Source organism: Nelumbo nucifera, chromosome 5, assembly GCF_055504915.1.
Source record: "Nelumbo nucifera cultivar China Antique chromosome 5, China Antique-T2T, whole genome shotgun sequence".
Taxonomy (NCBI): domain Eukaryota; kingdom Viridiplantae; phylum Streptophyta; class Magnoliopsida; order Proteales; family Nelumbonaceae; genus Nelumbo; species Nelumbo nucifera.
In genome coordinates, this window is record NC_142653.1 from 78751501 (window position 1) to 78771175 (window position 19675).

Genomic DNA, 19675 nt, shown 5'->3' on the forward strand with positions numbered 1-19675 from the left:
ATGTTTAAATTCCTCCGTCACCGACACCCAAGACAATAACTTGCCCACAGCTCTCTACACTATTTCATCTGGGCTTTTAGCTTTATGACAGAAAATTCTGTTATTTCTCTCAGTCCAAATAGACCAAAGCACAGCTGCCGGAGTGGTGTTCCAAACCAACTTTCCTTTCTTGCTGAGGCCCTCAATACTCCAACAGTTCAGCAGCTCCTTCACTGAATTTGGCATTACCCAACTAATTTCCAAGGCCTTAAGAAAGTGCCCCCAGACATAAGAAGAAATTGGGCAATGGATACACAAGTGCTCAGTAGTTTCTGCAAGAGTACCACACAAGCCACACAAAATATCCAGAATCTGAATTCCACGTCTCTCCAGATTAACTCTAGTTAGACATTTGTCTAGAACCATTGTCCAAACCAGAAAATTAACCTTTGAGGGGCTAGTTGAATTCCAAATCTGCCTGGCAGGAAAATTCTCCTGACCTGAACTAACCAACTTGAGAAACATAGATTTAACAGAGAAATAACCATCTGCATTCCATTTCCAGCTCCATTCGTCCTCCAGACTTAAATCAATCATCTGATTTTGAAGCAAACCCAACAGAGCAGCATACTCTTTCACCTCCCAAATTGCTCAATTGCTTCCACCATAGCTTCAAAGCTTTTCAAGCAAATGGTATTTAAGGGAATACCCGCTTGATTGGGATGGGAAATAGAGAGAGGAAGTAAATAGGAAGATTGGAAAGAGTACTCTTAATCAGTTATCAGTGTCACTCTGCCCCCAAAAGAGAGATATTTTGCCTTCCAAAAAGCCAATTTTCTCTCCATTCTCTCAATAATTGAAACCCAAGTCGCAGAAGAAGAATATTTAGCCCCAAGAGGTAGCCCCAAATAATTGACCAGGAGAAAGCAGTTTGGCAAGCCATCACTTCTGCACATTCTTCTAAGTTTGGAACAAGACCCACTAGGATGATCCAGTGTTTTAAAAGCGAAAGGCGCACAAAAAACGATAGGTTCCAAATGCGCCTGAGGCGCAAGACACAAGGCGAGGCGCACGCCTTTTTAAAAAAGGCGCACAAAATTTAAAAAAAAAACTAAAAAAATAGAAAAAAAAAACATGTAGAAATTCTAAAAAAAATCAGGAAAATATCAAAAAACAAATTAATTACTTAATTATTAGCTCCTATTTTTCTGTGAACAAGAAGAAGAACTGAAGGAGGAGGAGAAGAAGAAGGAGATGGAGAAGAAGAAGAAAAGAAGAAGAAGGGGGCGGGCGGAACCCCTGTTTTCTGTGTAAGAAGAAGAAGAAGAAGGGGGCGGAGCCCCTGTTTTACTGTAAAAATATTTCAGAAGAGAAGGGGGCAGAGCCCCTGTTTTACTGTAAAACCATTTCAGAAGAAAGACAATGAAATAAAAAAACAAGTAACAAGAGTGGGCGGAGCCCCTGTTTTTCTGTGAACAAGAAGAAGAACTGAAGAAGGAGGAGGAGAAGAAGAAGAAGGAGAAGAAAAGAAGAAGAAGAAGGGGGTGGGCGGAACCCCTGTTTTCAGTGTAAAAAGAGAAGAAGAAGAAGAAGAAGAAGAAGAAGAAGAAGAAGGGGCCGGAGCCCCTGTTTTACTGTAAAAACATTTCACAAGAAGAAGAAGGGGGCGGAGCCCCTGTTTTACTGTAAAAATGTTTTTAGAAAAAAGACAACGAAAAAACAAGAGTGGGCGGAGCCCCTGTTTTTCTGTGAACAAGAAGAACTGAAGGAGGAGAAGAAGAAGAAGAAGAAGGAGAAGAAGAAGAAGGGGGCGGGCGGAACCCCTGTTTTCAGTGTAAAAAAAGAAGAAACAAATACTGAAATACCTGATGCTGATTGCTGAAAGCTTGTTGGTCGTCCGACTAAGAGATGGCCTCTGATAGAATGTCGAAGGTGGCTGATCGATTGAGAGATGGCCTGGACTTGTTGATCCAAGAAGAACGTGGGAGCTGGGGCTTGAGACTTCGACTGATACTGGGAGTCTGAGAAGCCTTGCATGGCAAGTTTTTTTCTCTCGAGAGGGTCGTGACTTTCTTTTGAATTTGCTATACCATATCCAACCATTTTGGCACATAAAAGGAAATAATCTATACACAGATTAGGGGGAAAGTGGGTCTCCCTGCCTCAAACATCTAGAACTACCGAAAAACCCTGTCGATTGGCCATCAATTAGGATAGAAAATTTTGGGGTCTTAACGCATACTCTGATTCGGTTTCTCCATTTCTGCCTAAAATTCATTTTCTCCAATACCAGGTCCAGGCAATGCCAGTTAACATGATCATATGATTTCTCAATATCAAGTTTACAAATTAAACCTGGGCTTCCCTCTCTTCTTCTAGAGTCTAGCAGTTCATTTGCAATGAGTATTGAATCAACCATTTGTCTTCCTGGAACAAATGCACTTTGGTTACTAGAAATAACACTGCCTAACACACCTCTCATTCTTTCTGCCAAGACTTTAGCCAAGATTTTTGTAGAAACTGCCGTAATAAATGTAGCATTCAAACTTCTTTGCAGTGATGCAATTGTATGAAATGCCTGGAACACCTTCAACAGGTCTTTCTTCACAATATCCCAGCATTTTAAATAAAAAAGGTTTGTAACCCCATTCAGCCCAGGCGATTTATCACATTCTAACTTCTTGACTGCTGCCTTTATTTCCTCTTCTGTAAAGGGTTTCTCAAGCCAAAGTTTCTGATCTTCATTCAACTGCTTGAAAGGAAGATCAGAGGGAAATGGCCTATGCGTCCAGCTCTCTTTATAGAGTTTTTTATAGAAGAAGGCTGCTACTGACTTAATCTCTGAACATGATTCTCCACTCCTATCCTCCCACACCAACTTGTTGATTGAAGAAGCTCTTGCACGGGCATTTGCCATTTTGTGGAAAAACTTCGTATTTTTATCACTCTCCTTTAGCCAAGTGGTTTTGGCTCTTTGTCTCCACTTCATCTCTTCCTTTACAGCCAACTTGTCATAACTGATTTTTGCATTAGTTCTTTTTAATCTCAACTCTTCAGTTAAGGGACCCACCTCTTCAGCTCTGTCAATCTCATCAATGGTGCTCAATAAAGCTTTCTTTTCAGTACCCAATTTCATTTTATTCTCCAAATTCCAAATTTTTAACTTTCCCTTGATGGCACTTAATTTTTTTCCGAAAATAAAAGAGCTAGAACCCTCCACCTGAAACTCATTCCACACAGAATTGATCAAGGGAATAAGCTTGTCCTCCTTAAACCAGGCATTTTTCAAGTTCAAAAGGCGCATTGATTTTCTCACAATGACCACAAACAAGCTGAATAGGACTGTGGTCAGAAACCGGTCTAGGGAGGGTGACCTGCCTAAAATCAAGAAAGAAATCATCCCAATTTGAGGAAACCAAAAATCTATCCAGACTCACCAGGGTGGGGTTTACTTGATTATTGGTCCAGGTGGATCTGTTACCCTGAATAGGGACATCCATTAGCTCCATATTGTTGATAAAGTCAGCAAACAAATTCATCAACCCTGTTCTTCTACCCCTTGTATTTTTCTCTTCCACCGATACAGTCGCATTAAAATCACCGCCAATGACCCAAGGATGATTCAGTGAATCTCTCATATCTGATAACTCCTCCCAGAAAGCCGCCCTAAGATTTGAATCTGATGGCCCATAAACATTAGTAACTTGGATAACTATGCCATCCTGTAACTTCATAATTAAAGAGATTGAGAAATTTACAATTCTGCTGGAAACAAGGCTACAAAAACCACCGTCTTTGAGATCTCCGAACCTGTCCTCTCTTTTTGAACATGTTTGTTCGTTCGACTGTCAATCTTCCATCTTTGGACTGACGGCAAAGTTTCAGGCCAAATGCAAATTGAGAAGAGAGACTCCCCAGCCACAATCTCGACCTTCTCAGGAATGTGTCTTTCTTTCTCACCTTCTCAGCCACAATCTCACCTTCTCAGGAATCTATGCCATCCTGTAGCCAGCTCCTCTGGAGAATTGTCTATTTCCAAAAAGTCACCACATGCATTCCCCAATTGTTTTGATCACACTAAGACACCAAAGAATCAGAGGAAGACCAAACACCCTAACCCAGATAGATTCCGAGCAATCAATATCCTCACTTGATTCCGGATAGAAGCAACCTGCGCTGGCTCCCCACCAATTAAGAAGACGATTTCTCCCCATTTTCCATGGACCATTATCGAGGATCCATTCTGCATCAGATGATACTTCATCTTCTACATCTCAGATCAAGAATGACATTGCAAATGTTGACTGAAGAGAAAATTCAGCATCTGATGTCCTCAGCAATCACCTCTGCATTCTTTGCTTTCAGCTTGTCTGGTAAGTGTACCTATTATTGTGCCTCTCCTAGTTATCTCAGGATCATAGATTCTAGTTCTTCCAATCATATGATGGGAGCTACTTGTAGGTTGTAATGCTCTCACCTTATCTACCTCTTTCTCTTCCCATTCAAGTTACCGCAAACCTTATTTGTTCCTAGACTTACCACTTACCACTAATTTAATATCTGTTGGTCAATTTGTTGAACATGGTCATACGGTCAGCTTCTCACATGATGGTCATTTGGTACAGGGCCAATGCAATGGGGACGTGAAGGGGAAGGGGTGTAGACTGCGACAACTATTCGCTTTGGAATTTGAGAAGAACCCTACTCCAATAACTAGTTCTTCTTGTTTTCTTTCTACTACTTTTTTTGTCTTATAATAATGATTAGAATATTTAGCATCGTCATTTAGGCCATCCATTTGCAAAGAAATTTGATTTACTTATTTTTTTGATAAACAAGACTAGACTTTAAGATAAGACTTTACAAGCATCCCTTAGAGAGGCATTAGATGCTACCTCTCTATAAAAAGCAAAGAGCAAAGAAAATATAATGGAGACCAAAACAATACATCCCTATTCACCCCTTGCTTAGCCAAAGCATCAGCCGTCCCATTTGCAGATCTCCTCACCCACTGTATCCTGAGATTCATATTCCTAGTAAGCCACTTAAACTTCTTCATTTCATTTCTGTAGCACCAGGTTATAGAGTCCGGAACCTTTAGCCAGCCCACCGCCACTTTTAATCCCCTTCTATCACCAAATTTGCTAACTGTAACTCATTGGCAATCTGCACCCCTTGTAGTGCTGCCAGTAACTCTGCTTTGAGAGAGTCACCCAAGCCCATGGGGCTGAAAACAAGGCTATAAGTTTACCTTCTGATTTTCTCAATACCCCTCCTATACCCGAGGAGCCTGGATTTCCTTGGCTGCTCCCATCAAAATTCAGTTTAACGAAGCCTTCCATTGGAGGTGACCATTGCATCTCCACATGTTCCTTTCTTGAAGAGCTTTTCAAAATTACTTCCCAATTCCTCCAAATATCATCAACGGAGAATTGGGAGAACAACTCCAAAGTCCTCACCCAATGGACCACCCTGACCATTGCACAATCCCTAACAGCTTCTTTGCTTCTCTCTTTACTTGAGAAGATCCTAGCATTCCTTTCTTCCCATATAGTCCACACCATAGCTGCTCTAACACATCTCCACATTATTCTTCCCCTTTTTTGGGGCCACGAAAACAAAGAAGGGTTGAATAGCATATTGACCTCCAATGGTGAAGTCCACCTGCACCCAAACAAAGAGAAAAAACAAATCCAAATCTCTACAACAAGAGGACAAGAGATCAGTAGGTGATAGCAACTCTCATTATTAGGTTTACACAGTAAGCACCAATTAGGAGAGAGACAAGAATTAGGCCTTTTCTTTTGTAACATATCTAGAGTACTAATCTTCCCATGCACTACTTCCCAACAAAAAGCTCTTACTTTGTAAGGAATGGGTCTACACCAGAATTCTTTAAAGGGAAAGGACGGAGGGTCTGAAGAGATGCACAAAGTCTTAAACATAGAGGCACAAGAGAACAAACCCTTAGGATGGGGGCCCAAATACACTTATCAAGTTTATCAGGGTTTATATTGACATTTTGAAGTATTTGTAAAAGGTCCGAACAAGCTGAAACTTCACTGTCTCTTAGACCTCTACAAAAGCCAAAGTCCCAATTGGGGCCCACAGGGAGTAAGGGAGGAACAATAAATTTAGGCACATTCATTTTTATACAGGGATACCAAATATAAGGTAGGAAAGAGATCCTTCAGCACACTACAGCCAACCCAAGTATCCTCCCAAAATTTAATAGAAGCCCCAGAGCAAACATCATACCTGACAAACCAAAGTAGAAAAGGTAAAGTGCGATGAATGGCTTTCCACGGAGAGGCCAATGTGGCCCTGTTAGATACTCCTACATCCCAACCTCCCATGTATGCTTGGTTGGGAGCCGAGTTCTTTTTATAATGCCTAAGCCACCCTCTTGTAGACTTCTACACACAACCTCCCATTTAGTCAAATGATCTTTCTTTCCATCACCCGGCTCCCATAGGAAATCTCTTATTACCTTCTCAATTTTTTTTAGCCTCCTTTTGGGGAATCCTAAATACTGACAGAAAATAAATTGGTAGATTGGCAAGAGTTGATTTATTCAAAGTAATTCTTCCTCCCAAAGACACATAACTTCTCTTCCAAGCTGCCAACTTTTTTGCACACCTCTAAATAATTGGATTTCAAAATCTGCTTTCTCTAGGGTTTGCTCCTAAAGGGAGGCCAAGGTAGGTCAAGAACCAGCTAGCTATGGGACAATCTAAGGTGTAGGCAACAGAGTTTAGTTCCCCTTCCTCCAAGTTGATTCCCGCTAAACAACTCTTTTCAAGATTAATTTTCAGATTAGAAGGTAACTCAAATTTCCTCACCACTTCCTTCAAATTCCTCACCACACCTTGCTCACCCCCTTCACAGAAAATTATGATATCATCTACAAACTGCAAATGTGTCGCTGAGACCAAATCCCTTCCAATCTTCCACCTTTCTATTACATTCTCCTATCAGCCTTTGAAATCATTCTACTAAACACATCAGCTACTAGGGTGAACAAAAAAGGTGAAAGAGGATCACCTTGCCTTACACCTCAACAAGCTGGAAAGAAGCCTCTCATAGCCCCTCATAGCCCCATTAATAGAAGAGAGTAGTGACATGAATTAATGCAACCAAAAATCCAATTGCACCATCTCTACCCAAACCCACAATTCTTCCTTATATCATCAAGGAAATTCCAGTCTACCAAATCATAGGCTTCCCCCATATCCAATTTGCATATGAAACCTTTCTTCCTCGATCTTTTCATATCCTCCACACATTCGTTAGCAAAAAGAATTTGATCAGTTATTTGTCTCCATAGGCTTCCTCCATATCCAATTTGCATATGAAACCTTTCTTCCTCGATCTTTCCATATCCTCCACACATTCATTAGCAAAATCTTATAGATGCTTGTTACTAGGCTAATGGGTCTAAAGTCCTTTGGATGGCTAGCATCAGTCCTCTTTGGAATAAGGACAAGAAAGGTTGCATTCACCCCTCGGCTCACGATAAACCTCTCCGCAAATTCACTGAAGACCTCGCAAATCCATCTGGCCCCGAGGCTTTTGATCTATTAATTGAGAAAACTGCCTTCCTTATTTCCTCTTCAACAAAGTCTTCAGTCTCCACTTGGGGCCATGTTACCTCTCCAACCATTTCTTATACAAGATTGGAGGAATTCTTAAGATAGAAGGTTACACAGATGTTGATTGGGTTGGCCCCTTCTCTAACAAAAGATCCACTACAGGGTAGAACCATGGCATACACTACATGCTGATTGGTTGAAGACTCTTTTACAAGAAATGGGATACTCAATTGACAGCCTTATGAAGTTGTACTGTGACAACCAAGCTACAGTAAGAGAAAAGTTGATTGCCACTCTGTAAGAGAAAAGGTGCTTAGTGGAGTGATAAGTACAACACGTGTGAATTTAGGGAATCAGTGGGCAGATTTGTTTAAAAAAGGGTTGAGTCGAGGAAGAGTGGATTACATATGTAACAAGCTGGGATTATATGACATACACTCACCATCTTGAGGGGGAGTGTTAGCATTGACAGTCAAGAGGGTATTTTAGCCTGTAATCATTCATGGAGAGTGGGAGACGAGAGAGAGAAAGGGAAGGAGAGGAAGATACGATTGAGAGAAAAAAGGAAAAAAACCTTTCTGGCTGCCGCTAGTTCATTATTTATATTAACTTAATAAAAAGAATAGAAATTACAAGTATGCCCCTGGCGGCACACCCTAGAAGCAAACTAATAAAAAAGAAGGAAAAATAACTAACTGACAATATCTTAAGAGGACAACCTACTAACAACAACTATAAAGTAACAATTAAATAAGCTTTACAACATAGCCTTTATACTCTGTTATTAAAAGTTGCATTGTTTTTTTATCTTTGTTTAAGTTAGGTGTCCTATAATTTGTTGAAATAATTTAGTTGTTGGTGTTAGGGTCTATTTGGCTAGTTAAAGCGTTTTTTATTTCTATTTTTTTACTTCCATTATGTCTATTATTGTACTCACTTATAGCAAGGGCACAAGGGTCTTTTCCCTTCTTATTTCTGCCACCCTATATATATTATAATAAAAGCTGGCACCGCCAACACTGTTACATTGCCAATCCCTTCTCTTCGCTTCTCCCTTCTCTCTTCTTCTTCTCTTCTCTTCTCTTCCTCTTATTTCTGGCCGCCACACTGTCAAGATGGTATCAGAGCGGGAATACTGACTGAGAGAACAGATCGAACAAACTTCACTGAGAGAACAGATCGAACAGACTTCACTCTCCCAACTTGTTGAATCTGGGCGGAACAGAGATCTGAATCTGGACTGAGGAAAACAGATCTACAACTGGTACAGTCCTTTTTTTCTCTTCCTTACCCTCCTTGGTCGTGTACCAAGTGAAAGAACCAAATGAATCTGGGCTGTTGAATGCTGTCAGATCTTTATACCTCTGTTTTTTGGGATCATGTGATCCTATTCCTATGTTAAGGCGACTGTAGGTCAAGGAAGAGCTGTTATCTCAATTATTTGGCTTGATTATAAGTGTTAAGGATCTCTCCTGCTGATTAATGTTCTTAGACATTCTGGAAGGCTGGTAGGTTGGGACTGTTAAACCGTACAGGTCTGAAATCTGCCGAATATTGCCTTTTTTTTGTCCTGAAATTGGTACTGTTTGTGCTCAGACTGTTTTCAAACCCAAGTGTGTGGGTGTGGACTGAGTGGAGCATTTTTTTGTGGAGTAAGGAGGGGTCCTAAGTCCTGTGTTTGGGACTGATTGTCTGTTTTGACCATGTCGTCTGAGAATTCTGCTACTTCAGAGATTTCAGGGAGCCACAATAGAGTGAGTGGGGGAATGGATATGAGTTTCCCCATGGCTGTTATTCCCTTTGATGGTCTGAACTACCTTGAGTGGTCTAGGGGAATAAAACTCTACATCACTGCTAGGGGGAAAATAGGATACATCAATGGGAGAGTGAAGGAACCGAAGTACGGAAGTGCTGAATATGATAGGTGGAACCAAGAGAATAGTATGGTGATGTCTTGGCTCTTGGTTTCCATGCTACCACAGGTAAGGAAGACTTTTATGTGGGCTGAAACTGCTTGTGAGATATGGGAACAAGCGAAGTCCACCTATTCAGAGCAGAGACACTATGCCAAGATATATCAACTACAAGCTGAATCCTCTACTTGCAAGCAGGGGGAGAGCAGTCTCTCGATGTAATATTCTGATTTGACATCAATATGGAAAGAACTTGATCACTATCAAAATGTGAATTGGAAGTGTGATGAAGATGCAAAGGCGTATAAGTCACTTGTATCTCAGCAACGGGTCTTTGCCTTTCTCCTAGGGCTGAATCCTTCATATGAGTCCATCAGGGTGTAGATCTTGGGTAGTAAAGACTTGCCATCAGTTCAGGAGGTGTATTCCTTAGTGCAGTCAGAAGAGAGTAGAAGAAGTGTGATGAATTGTGTAGAAGGGGAGTCAGTTGCCCTAGCTGTCCAGGGAAATTCAGATACAAATGTCGGAGGTGTTTTTAAAAAAGGTGACTCTCAGAAAAAAAAACAGATGATAAGAGTAAACTTTGGTGTACTCACTGCCAGAAGACACGACACACGAGAGATACACCTTTGTTTACCCTATGCGATCTCGAGATGAAGTGCCAAAAATTGTGAAAGACTTTCAACGCATGGTGTTCACTCAGTTCCAAACGGAAATCCATATCTTCCAGTCGGACAATGCGAAGGAATACTTACATAGTTATCTCACGGAGTTTTTTGCTTCGAGTGGGTCACTTCAGCGAAGCTCTTGTGCCAGGACACCCCAACAAAATGGTGTTGCTGAACGAAAGAACCATCACCTTCTTGAAGTAGCTCATGGCTTATTAATTCATATGAATGTGCCAAAACGTTTTTGGATGGATGCAGTCTTGTGTGCTACATACATCATCAACCGCATGCCCTCTCGGTTACTAGAGTATAAGGCCCCACATCAGCTTTTGTTTCCTACAGCTCCGTTGTCCACCATTCCGATGCGTGTTTTTGGGTGTCGTTGCTTTATCCATAACCTGTCCCCTACTCGAGGTAAGCTTGATCCTCGGGCTATTCCCTGTGTTTTTCTTGGTTACCCTTTATCTCAAAAGGGGTATCGCTGCTATGATCCTACCTCTCGCAAGTAATGTCTCCATTGATGTATCCTTCTTTGAGAATCAACCTTTTTTCTCGGTTTCTCCTCAGGGGCAGAGTAGGGTTGAGGAGAAACAGGCGACTCAAACTCAACTAGCTCCTTTACCCGATCCTCCTCCATTCCGGGTTTTTCATCGTCGCCATAAAAGCCAGCAGAGTTCAAGAGCCGTGGAACTTGACACTATGCAACCAACATCATCAGATTCACTATAGGCAGATCCGTCTCATCAGCCAGGTACACTTGCTCCTATTGATATGTCTGTTCCTTTAAATGTTGATTCACCTGTCATCAATGATCTTGATATTCCTATTGCTAAGAGAAAGGGTGTTAGGTCTTGTACCACTAATCATCCTATCTCTAATTTTGTGTCCTATGATCATGTTTCACCTTCATTCCGTGCATTCCTCTCTTCTGTGGACGGTGTCCCCGTTCCTAAGAATGTGGCAGAAGCTTTCTCTAAACCTGAATGGACAGATGCAATGCAGGAAGAAATTGATGCTTTACACAAAAATAGCACTTGGGAGTTGGTGGACCTTCCTGAAGGGAAGGAACCAGTGGGTTGCAAGTGGGTGTTCACAGTGAAACACAAGGCTGATGGAACTGTTGAAAGGTACAAGGCTAGACTGGAGGCAAGAGACTTTACACAGGTATATGGAGTGGACTATGCAGAGACTTTTGCTCCAGAAGCCAAGATAAACTCTATCAGGATCTTTCTTTCATTGGCAGCAAATCTTGACTGGGAACTTCACCAATTGGACATCAAAAATGCTTTCTTGAATGGTGACTTGGAAGAGGAAGTGTACATGACCCAACCTCCAGGATTCTATGCCAAAGGCAGGGAACAAAAGCTGTGCAGGTTATAAAAATCTTTATATGGGTTGAAACAATCACCTCGGGCTTGGTTTAGTAAGTTCCATTTAGCAGTTCAACAGATGGGGTTCAAACAATGCCAGTCAAATCACACTCTATTTGTGAAAAGAGGTGAAGGGAAAATTGCAGCTCTTATTGTGTATGTGGATGACATAGTGGTCACGAGAGATTGGGAGGCTGAAATACGGAGACTAAAAAAATTCTTAGCCACTCAATTTGAGGTGAAAGATCTAGGCCCCTTACGTTATTTCCTTGGAATTGAAGTTGCCCGCTCTCACAAGGGCATCTTTATTTCCCAACGGAAATATGTACTAGATCTACTAGAAGATACAAGCAAGTTGGGGGTAAAACCAATTGACTCACCAATTGAATCTAATCATCATCTAGGAGACAGTCAGGGAGAGTTTTTGAAAGATGTGAAGAAGTTCCAGAGACTCGTAGGGAGACTTTTGTATGTCTATGACCAGGCCTAATATTGCTTATGTAGTGGGTGTCCTTAGTCAGTTCATGCACAATCCTAGGACAACTCACTTTGAAGCTGCAGAGAGGATCCTGAGATACCTCAAGAAGTTCCCCGGAGCTGGTTTGTTGTTCCAGAAACATGGTCACTTAAAGGTGGAAGTATATATTGATGCAGATTGGGCAGTAGCGGTCAATGGCCGAAAGTCTACCAGTGGGTATTGTGCCTTTGTAGGAGGAAGCCTGCTCACATGGAGAAGTAAAAAACAAAGTGTGGTGGCTAGATCTAGTGCTGAAGCAGAGTATAGAGCAATGTCTCATGGGGTTGCTGAAATCATGTGGATAAGAAATCTGTTAGGTGAACTGGGTTTTGCAGTGAGCAATCCTATGTCACCCTATTGTGACAATAAAGCTGCCATCAATATTGTTGTTAATCCAGTCCTGCATGATAGGACGAAACACATTGAAGTGGACAAGCATTTTATTAGAGAGAAACTTGTAAATGGAGAAGTGTGTACTCCATATGTCAGCTTAGAAGAACAACTTGCAGATATTTTCACCAAAGGTCTTCATCATGTGCGGCACAAAGATTTGTGTGACAAGTTGGGCATGATTGACATCTATGCTCCAACTTGAGGGGGAGTGTTGAAATAATTTAGTTGTTGGTGTTAGGGTCTGTTTGTCTAGTTAAAGCGTTTTTTATTTCTATTTTTTTACTTCTGCTATGTTTGTTATTGTACTCACTTATAGCATGGGCACAAGGGTCTTTTCCCTTCTTATTTCTGCCGCCCTATATATATTATAAAAAAAGCTGGCGCCGCCAGCACTTTTACATTGCCAATCCCTTCTTTTCTCTTCTCCCTTCTCTCTTCTTCTCTTCTCTTCTCTTCTCTTCCTCTTATTTCTGGCCGGCCACACTATCAAGATAATTAATTAGGGACAAAGAGTCTTTGTACACAAAGTCCATAACATATAAATAAGAAGGTTGTCAACTCAGAGAGGGTGCTTTTTCTCTCCAGTCGTTTCTCTCTATTCTCGTCCTCTTCTCTTTCTCTCCTTCTCTACTCTTTTCTCTTGTTTTTGACCTAGAACTGAACCAATGCTAACAGAACTATTAACACCTCTACCACAGTAACCACCCAAAACTTGCAGCTTCTAGTTTGACCCCCCATTAGCATCAATCTTGCATAACAGCTGAAGTGTTGCAATTTCATCTTTGATCTCTATTAAACCTCCATAGAGGCATCCAATTTTGAAAGACGTCTTCCATCAACAATGAAAGGGCAGGCCAAGAACTATGATATTGACACTCTACAAACCATATAGAGGGTTCAAGTTACATGTCAGACACAATCTAGAGATCAATACTGGACCCAATGCAGAGCTTACAACTTTTGCATTGAATACCCTGCGAGTTGTTATTTGTGTCCTACATTGCATTCATTTTATCAAAAAGATGTAGCAGTTTCTCTATTTTGATCTCCTATTTCTCCTTGACTATAGTTTCTACTGTCACCCAATCCTCAACCTCCATCTTTGTTGTTACCACATACCTCTTTGCCTATCCACATTTGTTACCATCAGTACCATGCTCGCGTTGATATCTCTTCTCCCTGTTTCATCTCCTATGGCATTTTTCCATAACTTCCATCCTTTTAACTCCAAAGCTTTGGCATTATATTGTTCTTTCTTAACAATTATTGCCTGCAAAACATCTGCCATGTTTCTCCACCTAGGCTTTCCTCCCACAGGGTATGCATATACTAGTTACCTTTTTTCCTTGCAAAAAAGTTCTGTTAGGGAGAGGTAGCTCCTTCTGTTGTTCTACCTCCTTTCTTTCATATATTTTTTACCAGGGCCCTATAACTCATTTTGACACCCCACCTCTGAAATGCAAGCAATGCCCTATCAACTAAACCAATGAACTACACAACTATCTTCCCATCAAGTATTACAGATCCTTTCCCAACTTCACATTATCTTCATGCTTTCTTGAATCTGCTCACTGCCTCCTCAAACACAAAGGTTTTTGCTTCAATCTCTTCAAACACCAAGAAATGCATACAAATTTTACTTTTTACAAGAATTTAATATTTCAGCCAATTCAAATACCCTGTTAATAAACCCAAATATCCATCAATAATTATTAATATTATAAATTTTTGGAATTTAAAATACATTCATCAAAATAGTAATTCAAAGATATATGAATATGGTGACTTTCTGCAAACAAGAACTGTACCTTAAACCCATGATGTGCTCAAGAAATGAAACCGAATTTATATTTAGATATTATACAAAACCAAAATAGATTATTAAATATTTTTCACAAAAGAATATCAACTATATTGTACAACATCAATGTGTTGTACTGAATTGAGAAACACAGGATATGCAACAAAACCTCAGGATTTTTTGTGATTTCATTGTCCTATTAATAGCGCCTGAAGTTGAGACTTATTAACAGATATGTCTGATCAACTAATAATGTTTTAGTCCTTGATCATATACAATAGTCCAAATAATGTGAAAGTGGAAGTATTCATCAAATACAGTATTGCTTGTGCTTTTATTCAAACCTTACCTCTTTCTCAATCCAAGAATCAGCACATGTCTCAGCTGAGAAGATGATATCAATCCTGTGACATTAAAAAACAGGAAGGAGATATCATTACTCATGGAAATATTAAATCTAATCCATTCCAAGTTTTCAATCTAAGCACACTTCAGTCTTGATTGTTTTATGTAATTAAATCAGAAAGAAATAGTTGCGGAACAAGTAGAGAAGTAGAGATAAGAGAAGAGACACTAGGAAGAAGAGATTGTGGGGTTCTCCATAGGGTTACCATCTTTTATACTTTATGTAATGTGGTGTTTATGATGTTTATATGCTTCTTTTATAATCAGGGGTAAATATGTCCTTTTACCCTCTTTTATGGTGGCCCTAATATAATAATGCATGGGGCTGCCTTCCACACTATCTTTTCTGGCTTTCAGTTCTCTGTTTTCTTCCTGTCTTCCTCTTGGACTGCTCGATTCCCTTCATGATATCAGAGCAAGAGATCTGATCAGACCAGGTTTAAGCTTCTTTTTTTTTTATCTTTTACCTCTTCTGTTTGTGGGACTGCAAAAGGATACTGTACTGATCTGATCGGGGGTTCCACTCTTCTCTTTTCTTTTCTCCTCCCATAGATGTTAGACAATGTATGCCCTCAGCTCCAACAGAAGTGATGTAAACTAATATTTGTTATTGAATAAATTCAGTTCATTATTATTTCATGTGTATATGTTATGTTTTAATGTAATACCCCTTAAGGTGAACATTATGAGACTTATGTTAGCTTAAAATGTTCTCAACCGAATGACAAACATGGGGAGTTTATCATGCCAAGGCTGACACTCTTATGCTGCTGAAATGATGGAGTAGTTTGTCTCAACTACTCAACTTGGACCTAAGGTACAATGAAAGGGTGTTTGAGAAACACTGAATGGGACCATTTCCAGTTTAACCCTAGACCTTGGAGATGGATGGGTAAAACTGGAAAGTTGCATTTAATCGCCTAACTTGATAATGATACGACACTAGGTGTTGAATTGATCTGCTTTTGATATGCCAAACATTGAGATCATTTGGGGTCAAATACATGGGTATGTTGGACCAGATTGGAAAGATACTTTAGTGAGCGATCATTGTGATAGGATCAAATACTATGCCAGACAAAAAGAATATCCCAATAACACTTCTATATTAGAAACCTAAAACTACCATAGTGGATTTCAACATGTTCTGAAATCGTTTGGCAAAATGCATTTATACTTATAAATAGTTTTTTTTTTTTGATAAAGAGTTTGCAAATGGTTTTAATCCTGTGATCTATTGAAATGTTTGCAAATAGGGGCACTTTTGTAATTTTTGCATGTTTAATGAAAAGACCTACAGTGTAGGTTGAGAGCAAGGATATAATAGTTCGTATTCTTATTCTAGGATATGCCACCAGAGGCATACTTGTAATTTTGCCTTTTTTATAAAGATTAATATAAATAAAAAACTGGCGGCTGCCAGTACTAAGTTTTTGCCTTTCCTTTCTATCATCCGTACCTCTCTCTCTCTCTCTCTCTCTCAATCATCACAAGAAACTACATGGTATCAGAGCCAAATTTCTGGGCTGGAGAAGACCTACGATCCTAGCATCAGTCTTTCTGAAGGGGATTGGACGTGACTACTTTTGTTTCAGAAGGAAAAGGAGGAAAAAAACCTAGCGGCGGCTTGTGTTTTTTAATTCTCTCTAGCGACAGTGCTTGCAAAAACCCTAGTCAGTCCTGCAGCTGTACTTCTGCTGAAACCCTAGTGGCTCCATGCGACAGTTACTGAAAACCCTAGCTGTGTCTGGCCGTGGGATGGTGCTGGTCTGCTGAAACCCTAATCGAAGGAGGGTGTTGATGGTGCAATGAAACCCTAGCAGGTTCTGATCTAGTGTTGAACAGGTATGGTTTTGTTTCAGTTTCTCTCAGTCTCCTTTATCCAATGGTGCGTAGGGCTTAGGCCTTGATTACATGATTACTAGTTTGAATAATTGGATGGTTAGAGTGGGGGAACCACATTCGGACTGACAGTAATGTCTGTATTGGTGGTGCTGAACCGATGACTGGACTCTTTATTGTTCTGTTTGGACGTTGTAGTGACTGATCTCTCATTCTCAGCAATAGTTCTTGTGCTCTCAGCAATATTGAATAGCTTGTTGCTCACATCCTAGGAGTAAACCCTGAGTTGCCACATTCCAGTTGTGGCGGCTGTGCTGTTAGGTGGCATTTGGACTGGTTGGTTGTAATTTTCAATGGCAAGTCAGGAACTGGCCTCACTAGGAAACACTTCAACCCGCAACACAGCAGGTATGGGAGGTGAAACCATGGTCTTTCCCATGCCAATCACCCCCTTGAATGGTCTGAACTACCTGGAGTGGGCTAAGAGTGTAAAACTCTATGTAACAGCAAGGGGTAAGGCCGGTTACATCAATGGAAGGGTGAAAGAACCTAAGGGTGATACAGCTGAACATGATAGGTGGGACCAAGAAAACAGTATGGTGATGTCTTGGCTCCTTGCAGCTATGGAACCTGATGTGAAGAAGAATTTTATGTGGGCAGACACCGACAGTGAGATCTGGGAACAGGCCAGAAGTACCTACTCTGAGCAAAGGCATTATGCCAAGATTTACCAACTACAAGCTGAGTCCTCTACCTATAAACAAGGAAACCGTAGCTTGTCCTCATATTATTCGGCTCTTACCTCCATATGGAAGGAGTTGGACCATTATCAGGCCATAGAGTGGAAGCACGATGATGATGCTAAAGCCTACAGGAAGCTGATCTCTCAGCAATGAGTGTTTGCTTTCTTGTTAGGGCTGAACCCTGTATATGAACCATTAAGGGTGCAGATTCTAGGAAGCAAAGAATTGCCTACAGTACACGAAGTATACTCCCTCGTCCAATCTGAAGAAAGCAGGCGGAGTGTGATGGTTACAACCGAGGGGGAGCAACAGGTTGCCTTGGCTGCGGTGAATAACAGTCCAACAAGGAAGAAAGGTGATCCTAAGAAGGCAGATGATAAAGATAAACTCTTTTGTACCCACTGTAGAAGGTCACGACATACACGTGACACCTGTTGGGACATCCACGGGAAACCCAAGTGGGCAGCAAAGAATCAAGAACAGGGTAAAGGTCACGTGAAAAGAATGAGTGCAGCACATGTGGCAACCCAAGACACTCAGGTTGCCGGTAGTACCCAGGACTCTCCTAATAAACCTGACCCCAAGGAGGATATAATGAATTCATTCAGGGAGCATCTGGAATCTTATGGTAGGGCATTGCGGCAATTGGATAGCTCAGTCACTGGTACTCCCTCTACCTCCTTTGCATCCACTTCAGGTAATGTGGCTTCTGCATTCCATGTCACTCCCACAGATTCCCCATGGATTATTGACTCAGGGCCTCAAATCACATGACCGGTAAGCCTAACCTATTCCATTCTTATAGCCTTTTGTCAGGAAGGGATAGAGTGAGACTTGCAGATGGTTCCTTCTCTTCCATTGCAGGTCAAGGATCGATATCCCTTCCCCAAGGCCTTAACCTGAATTGTGTTTTGCATGTCTCTCAACTTCCCATAAATTTGCTTTCAATTAGTAGCATTACAAGTTCTTTAAACTGTAGTGTAACTTTTTTTGCTGATTCATGTGTTTTTCAGGACCTAACTTCTGGGAGGACGATTGGTAGAGGAAGCTTGGTGGACAGTCTCTACATTCTCGACAACAAAGATGGTCTTTCTGTGTCATCCTCAGAGTCACATAGTCAGTCAAATAAGAGTCAAATTTTGTTGTGGCACAGTCGTTTAGGTCATGTTTCTTTTGAAGTAATAAAATGTTTGTTTCCACTTTTATTTAAGTCGTGTTCAGTGTCAGAGTTCATGTGTCAAACGTGTCAGTTGAGTAAACAATGTAGAACAACTTTTCATTCCAGCAATAAAAGATCAAATGTTCCTTTTCATATTGTGTATTCTGATGTATGGGGGCCTACAAATGTAACCTCTGAGGGTGGATATCGCTATTTTATTACACTGATTGATGATTACTCTCGCTATAAATGGGTAATCCCTATGCGTAGCAGAGACGAGGTTCCAAAGATAGTGCAAGACTTCCAGAGGATGGTGTTTACACAGTTCCATGTTGAAATACAGATCTTCCAATCCGACAATGCGAAGGAATACTTCCATGGGAAGCTAAATGAGTTCTCCGCCTCCCATGGGTCTATTCATAGAAGCTCATGCGCCAGAACACCACAGCAAAATGGGGTTGCAGAAAGAAAAAACAGGCACCTCCTTGAGATAGCCCGCGGGATGATGTTCCACATGAATGTCCCAAAAAGGTTTTGGGTGGATGCTATACTTACAGCTACGTATGTCATCAACCGCATGCCCCCCAGAGTGTTAAATTACATGGCCCCTCATCAGTTACTGTACCCTCAGTCACCTTTATTTTCCATCCCCATGAGAGTCTTTGGTTGTCAGGCCTTTGTCCACAATTTGTCTCCATCCAAAGGTAAGTTAGACCCTCGGTCCATTCCTTGTGTCTTCCTGGGGTACCCATCCTCTCAAAAGGGGTATCGGTGTTTTGATCCAGTCAGTCGTAAATATTTTGTGTCTATGGATGTGTCCTTCTTTGAGTCCGAGCCATTCTTCCCTCCTTCTCCTCAAGGGAAGAGCCGTAGTGTGGAAGAGGAGAAGCATGTTCAGGTGTCCCTTCCTTCTATTCTGGACCTCACTCCCTTCCGTGTCTTCCAGCGTACTCGTCGAAGAGATCAGCAGTGTGATAGAAATGTGGAGCAGCCAACCACTGACATCATCAGAATCCCAGGAGGTAAGTCCAACCCCTAACCCTTCTCCCACTGTGGACGACCTAGACATCCCTATTGCTCAACGAAAGGGAGTCAGGTCGTGCACTACCAAACACCCCATTACCCACTTTGTTTCCTATGACCACATCTCTCCCTTGTACCAAGCCTTCCTATCGGCAGTTGACTGCATCCCTATTCCCAAGAATGTTGCAGAAGCCTTAAAATTCCCTGAGTGGATAGATGCCATGAAGGAGGAGCTTGATGCCCTTCACAAAAATCAGACTTGGGAATTGG

At 41.1% G+C, this 19675-nt stretch overlaps 1 protein-coding gene across 7 annotated transcripts in view; it reads right to left on the minus strand.

Annotated features, from left to right (window-relative positions):
• The window catches only part of LOC104593890 (yacP-like NYN domain protein), an 87717-nt gene that overhangs the window by 26607 nt on the left and 41435 nt on the right, over positions 1–19675 (minus strand). For all 7 annotated transcript variants that reach the window (XM_010253957.3, XM_088887848.1, XM_088887849.1 and 4 more), the window contains one exon: positions 14583–14637. In XM_010253957.3, coding sequence (XP_010252259.1) covers positions 14583–14637 — 55 coding nt within the window. The remainder of the gene's footprint in view (positions 1–14582; positions 14638–19675) is intronic.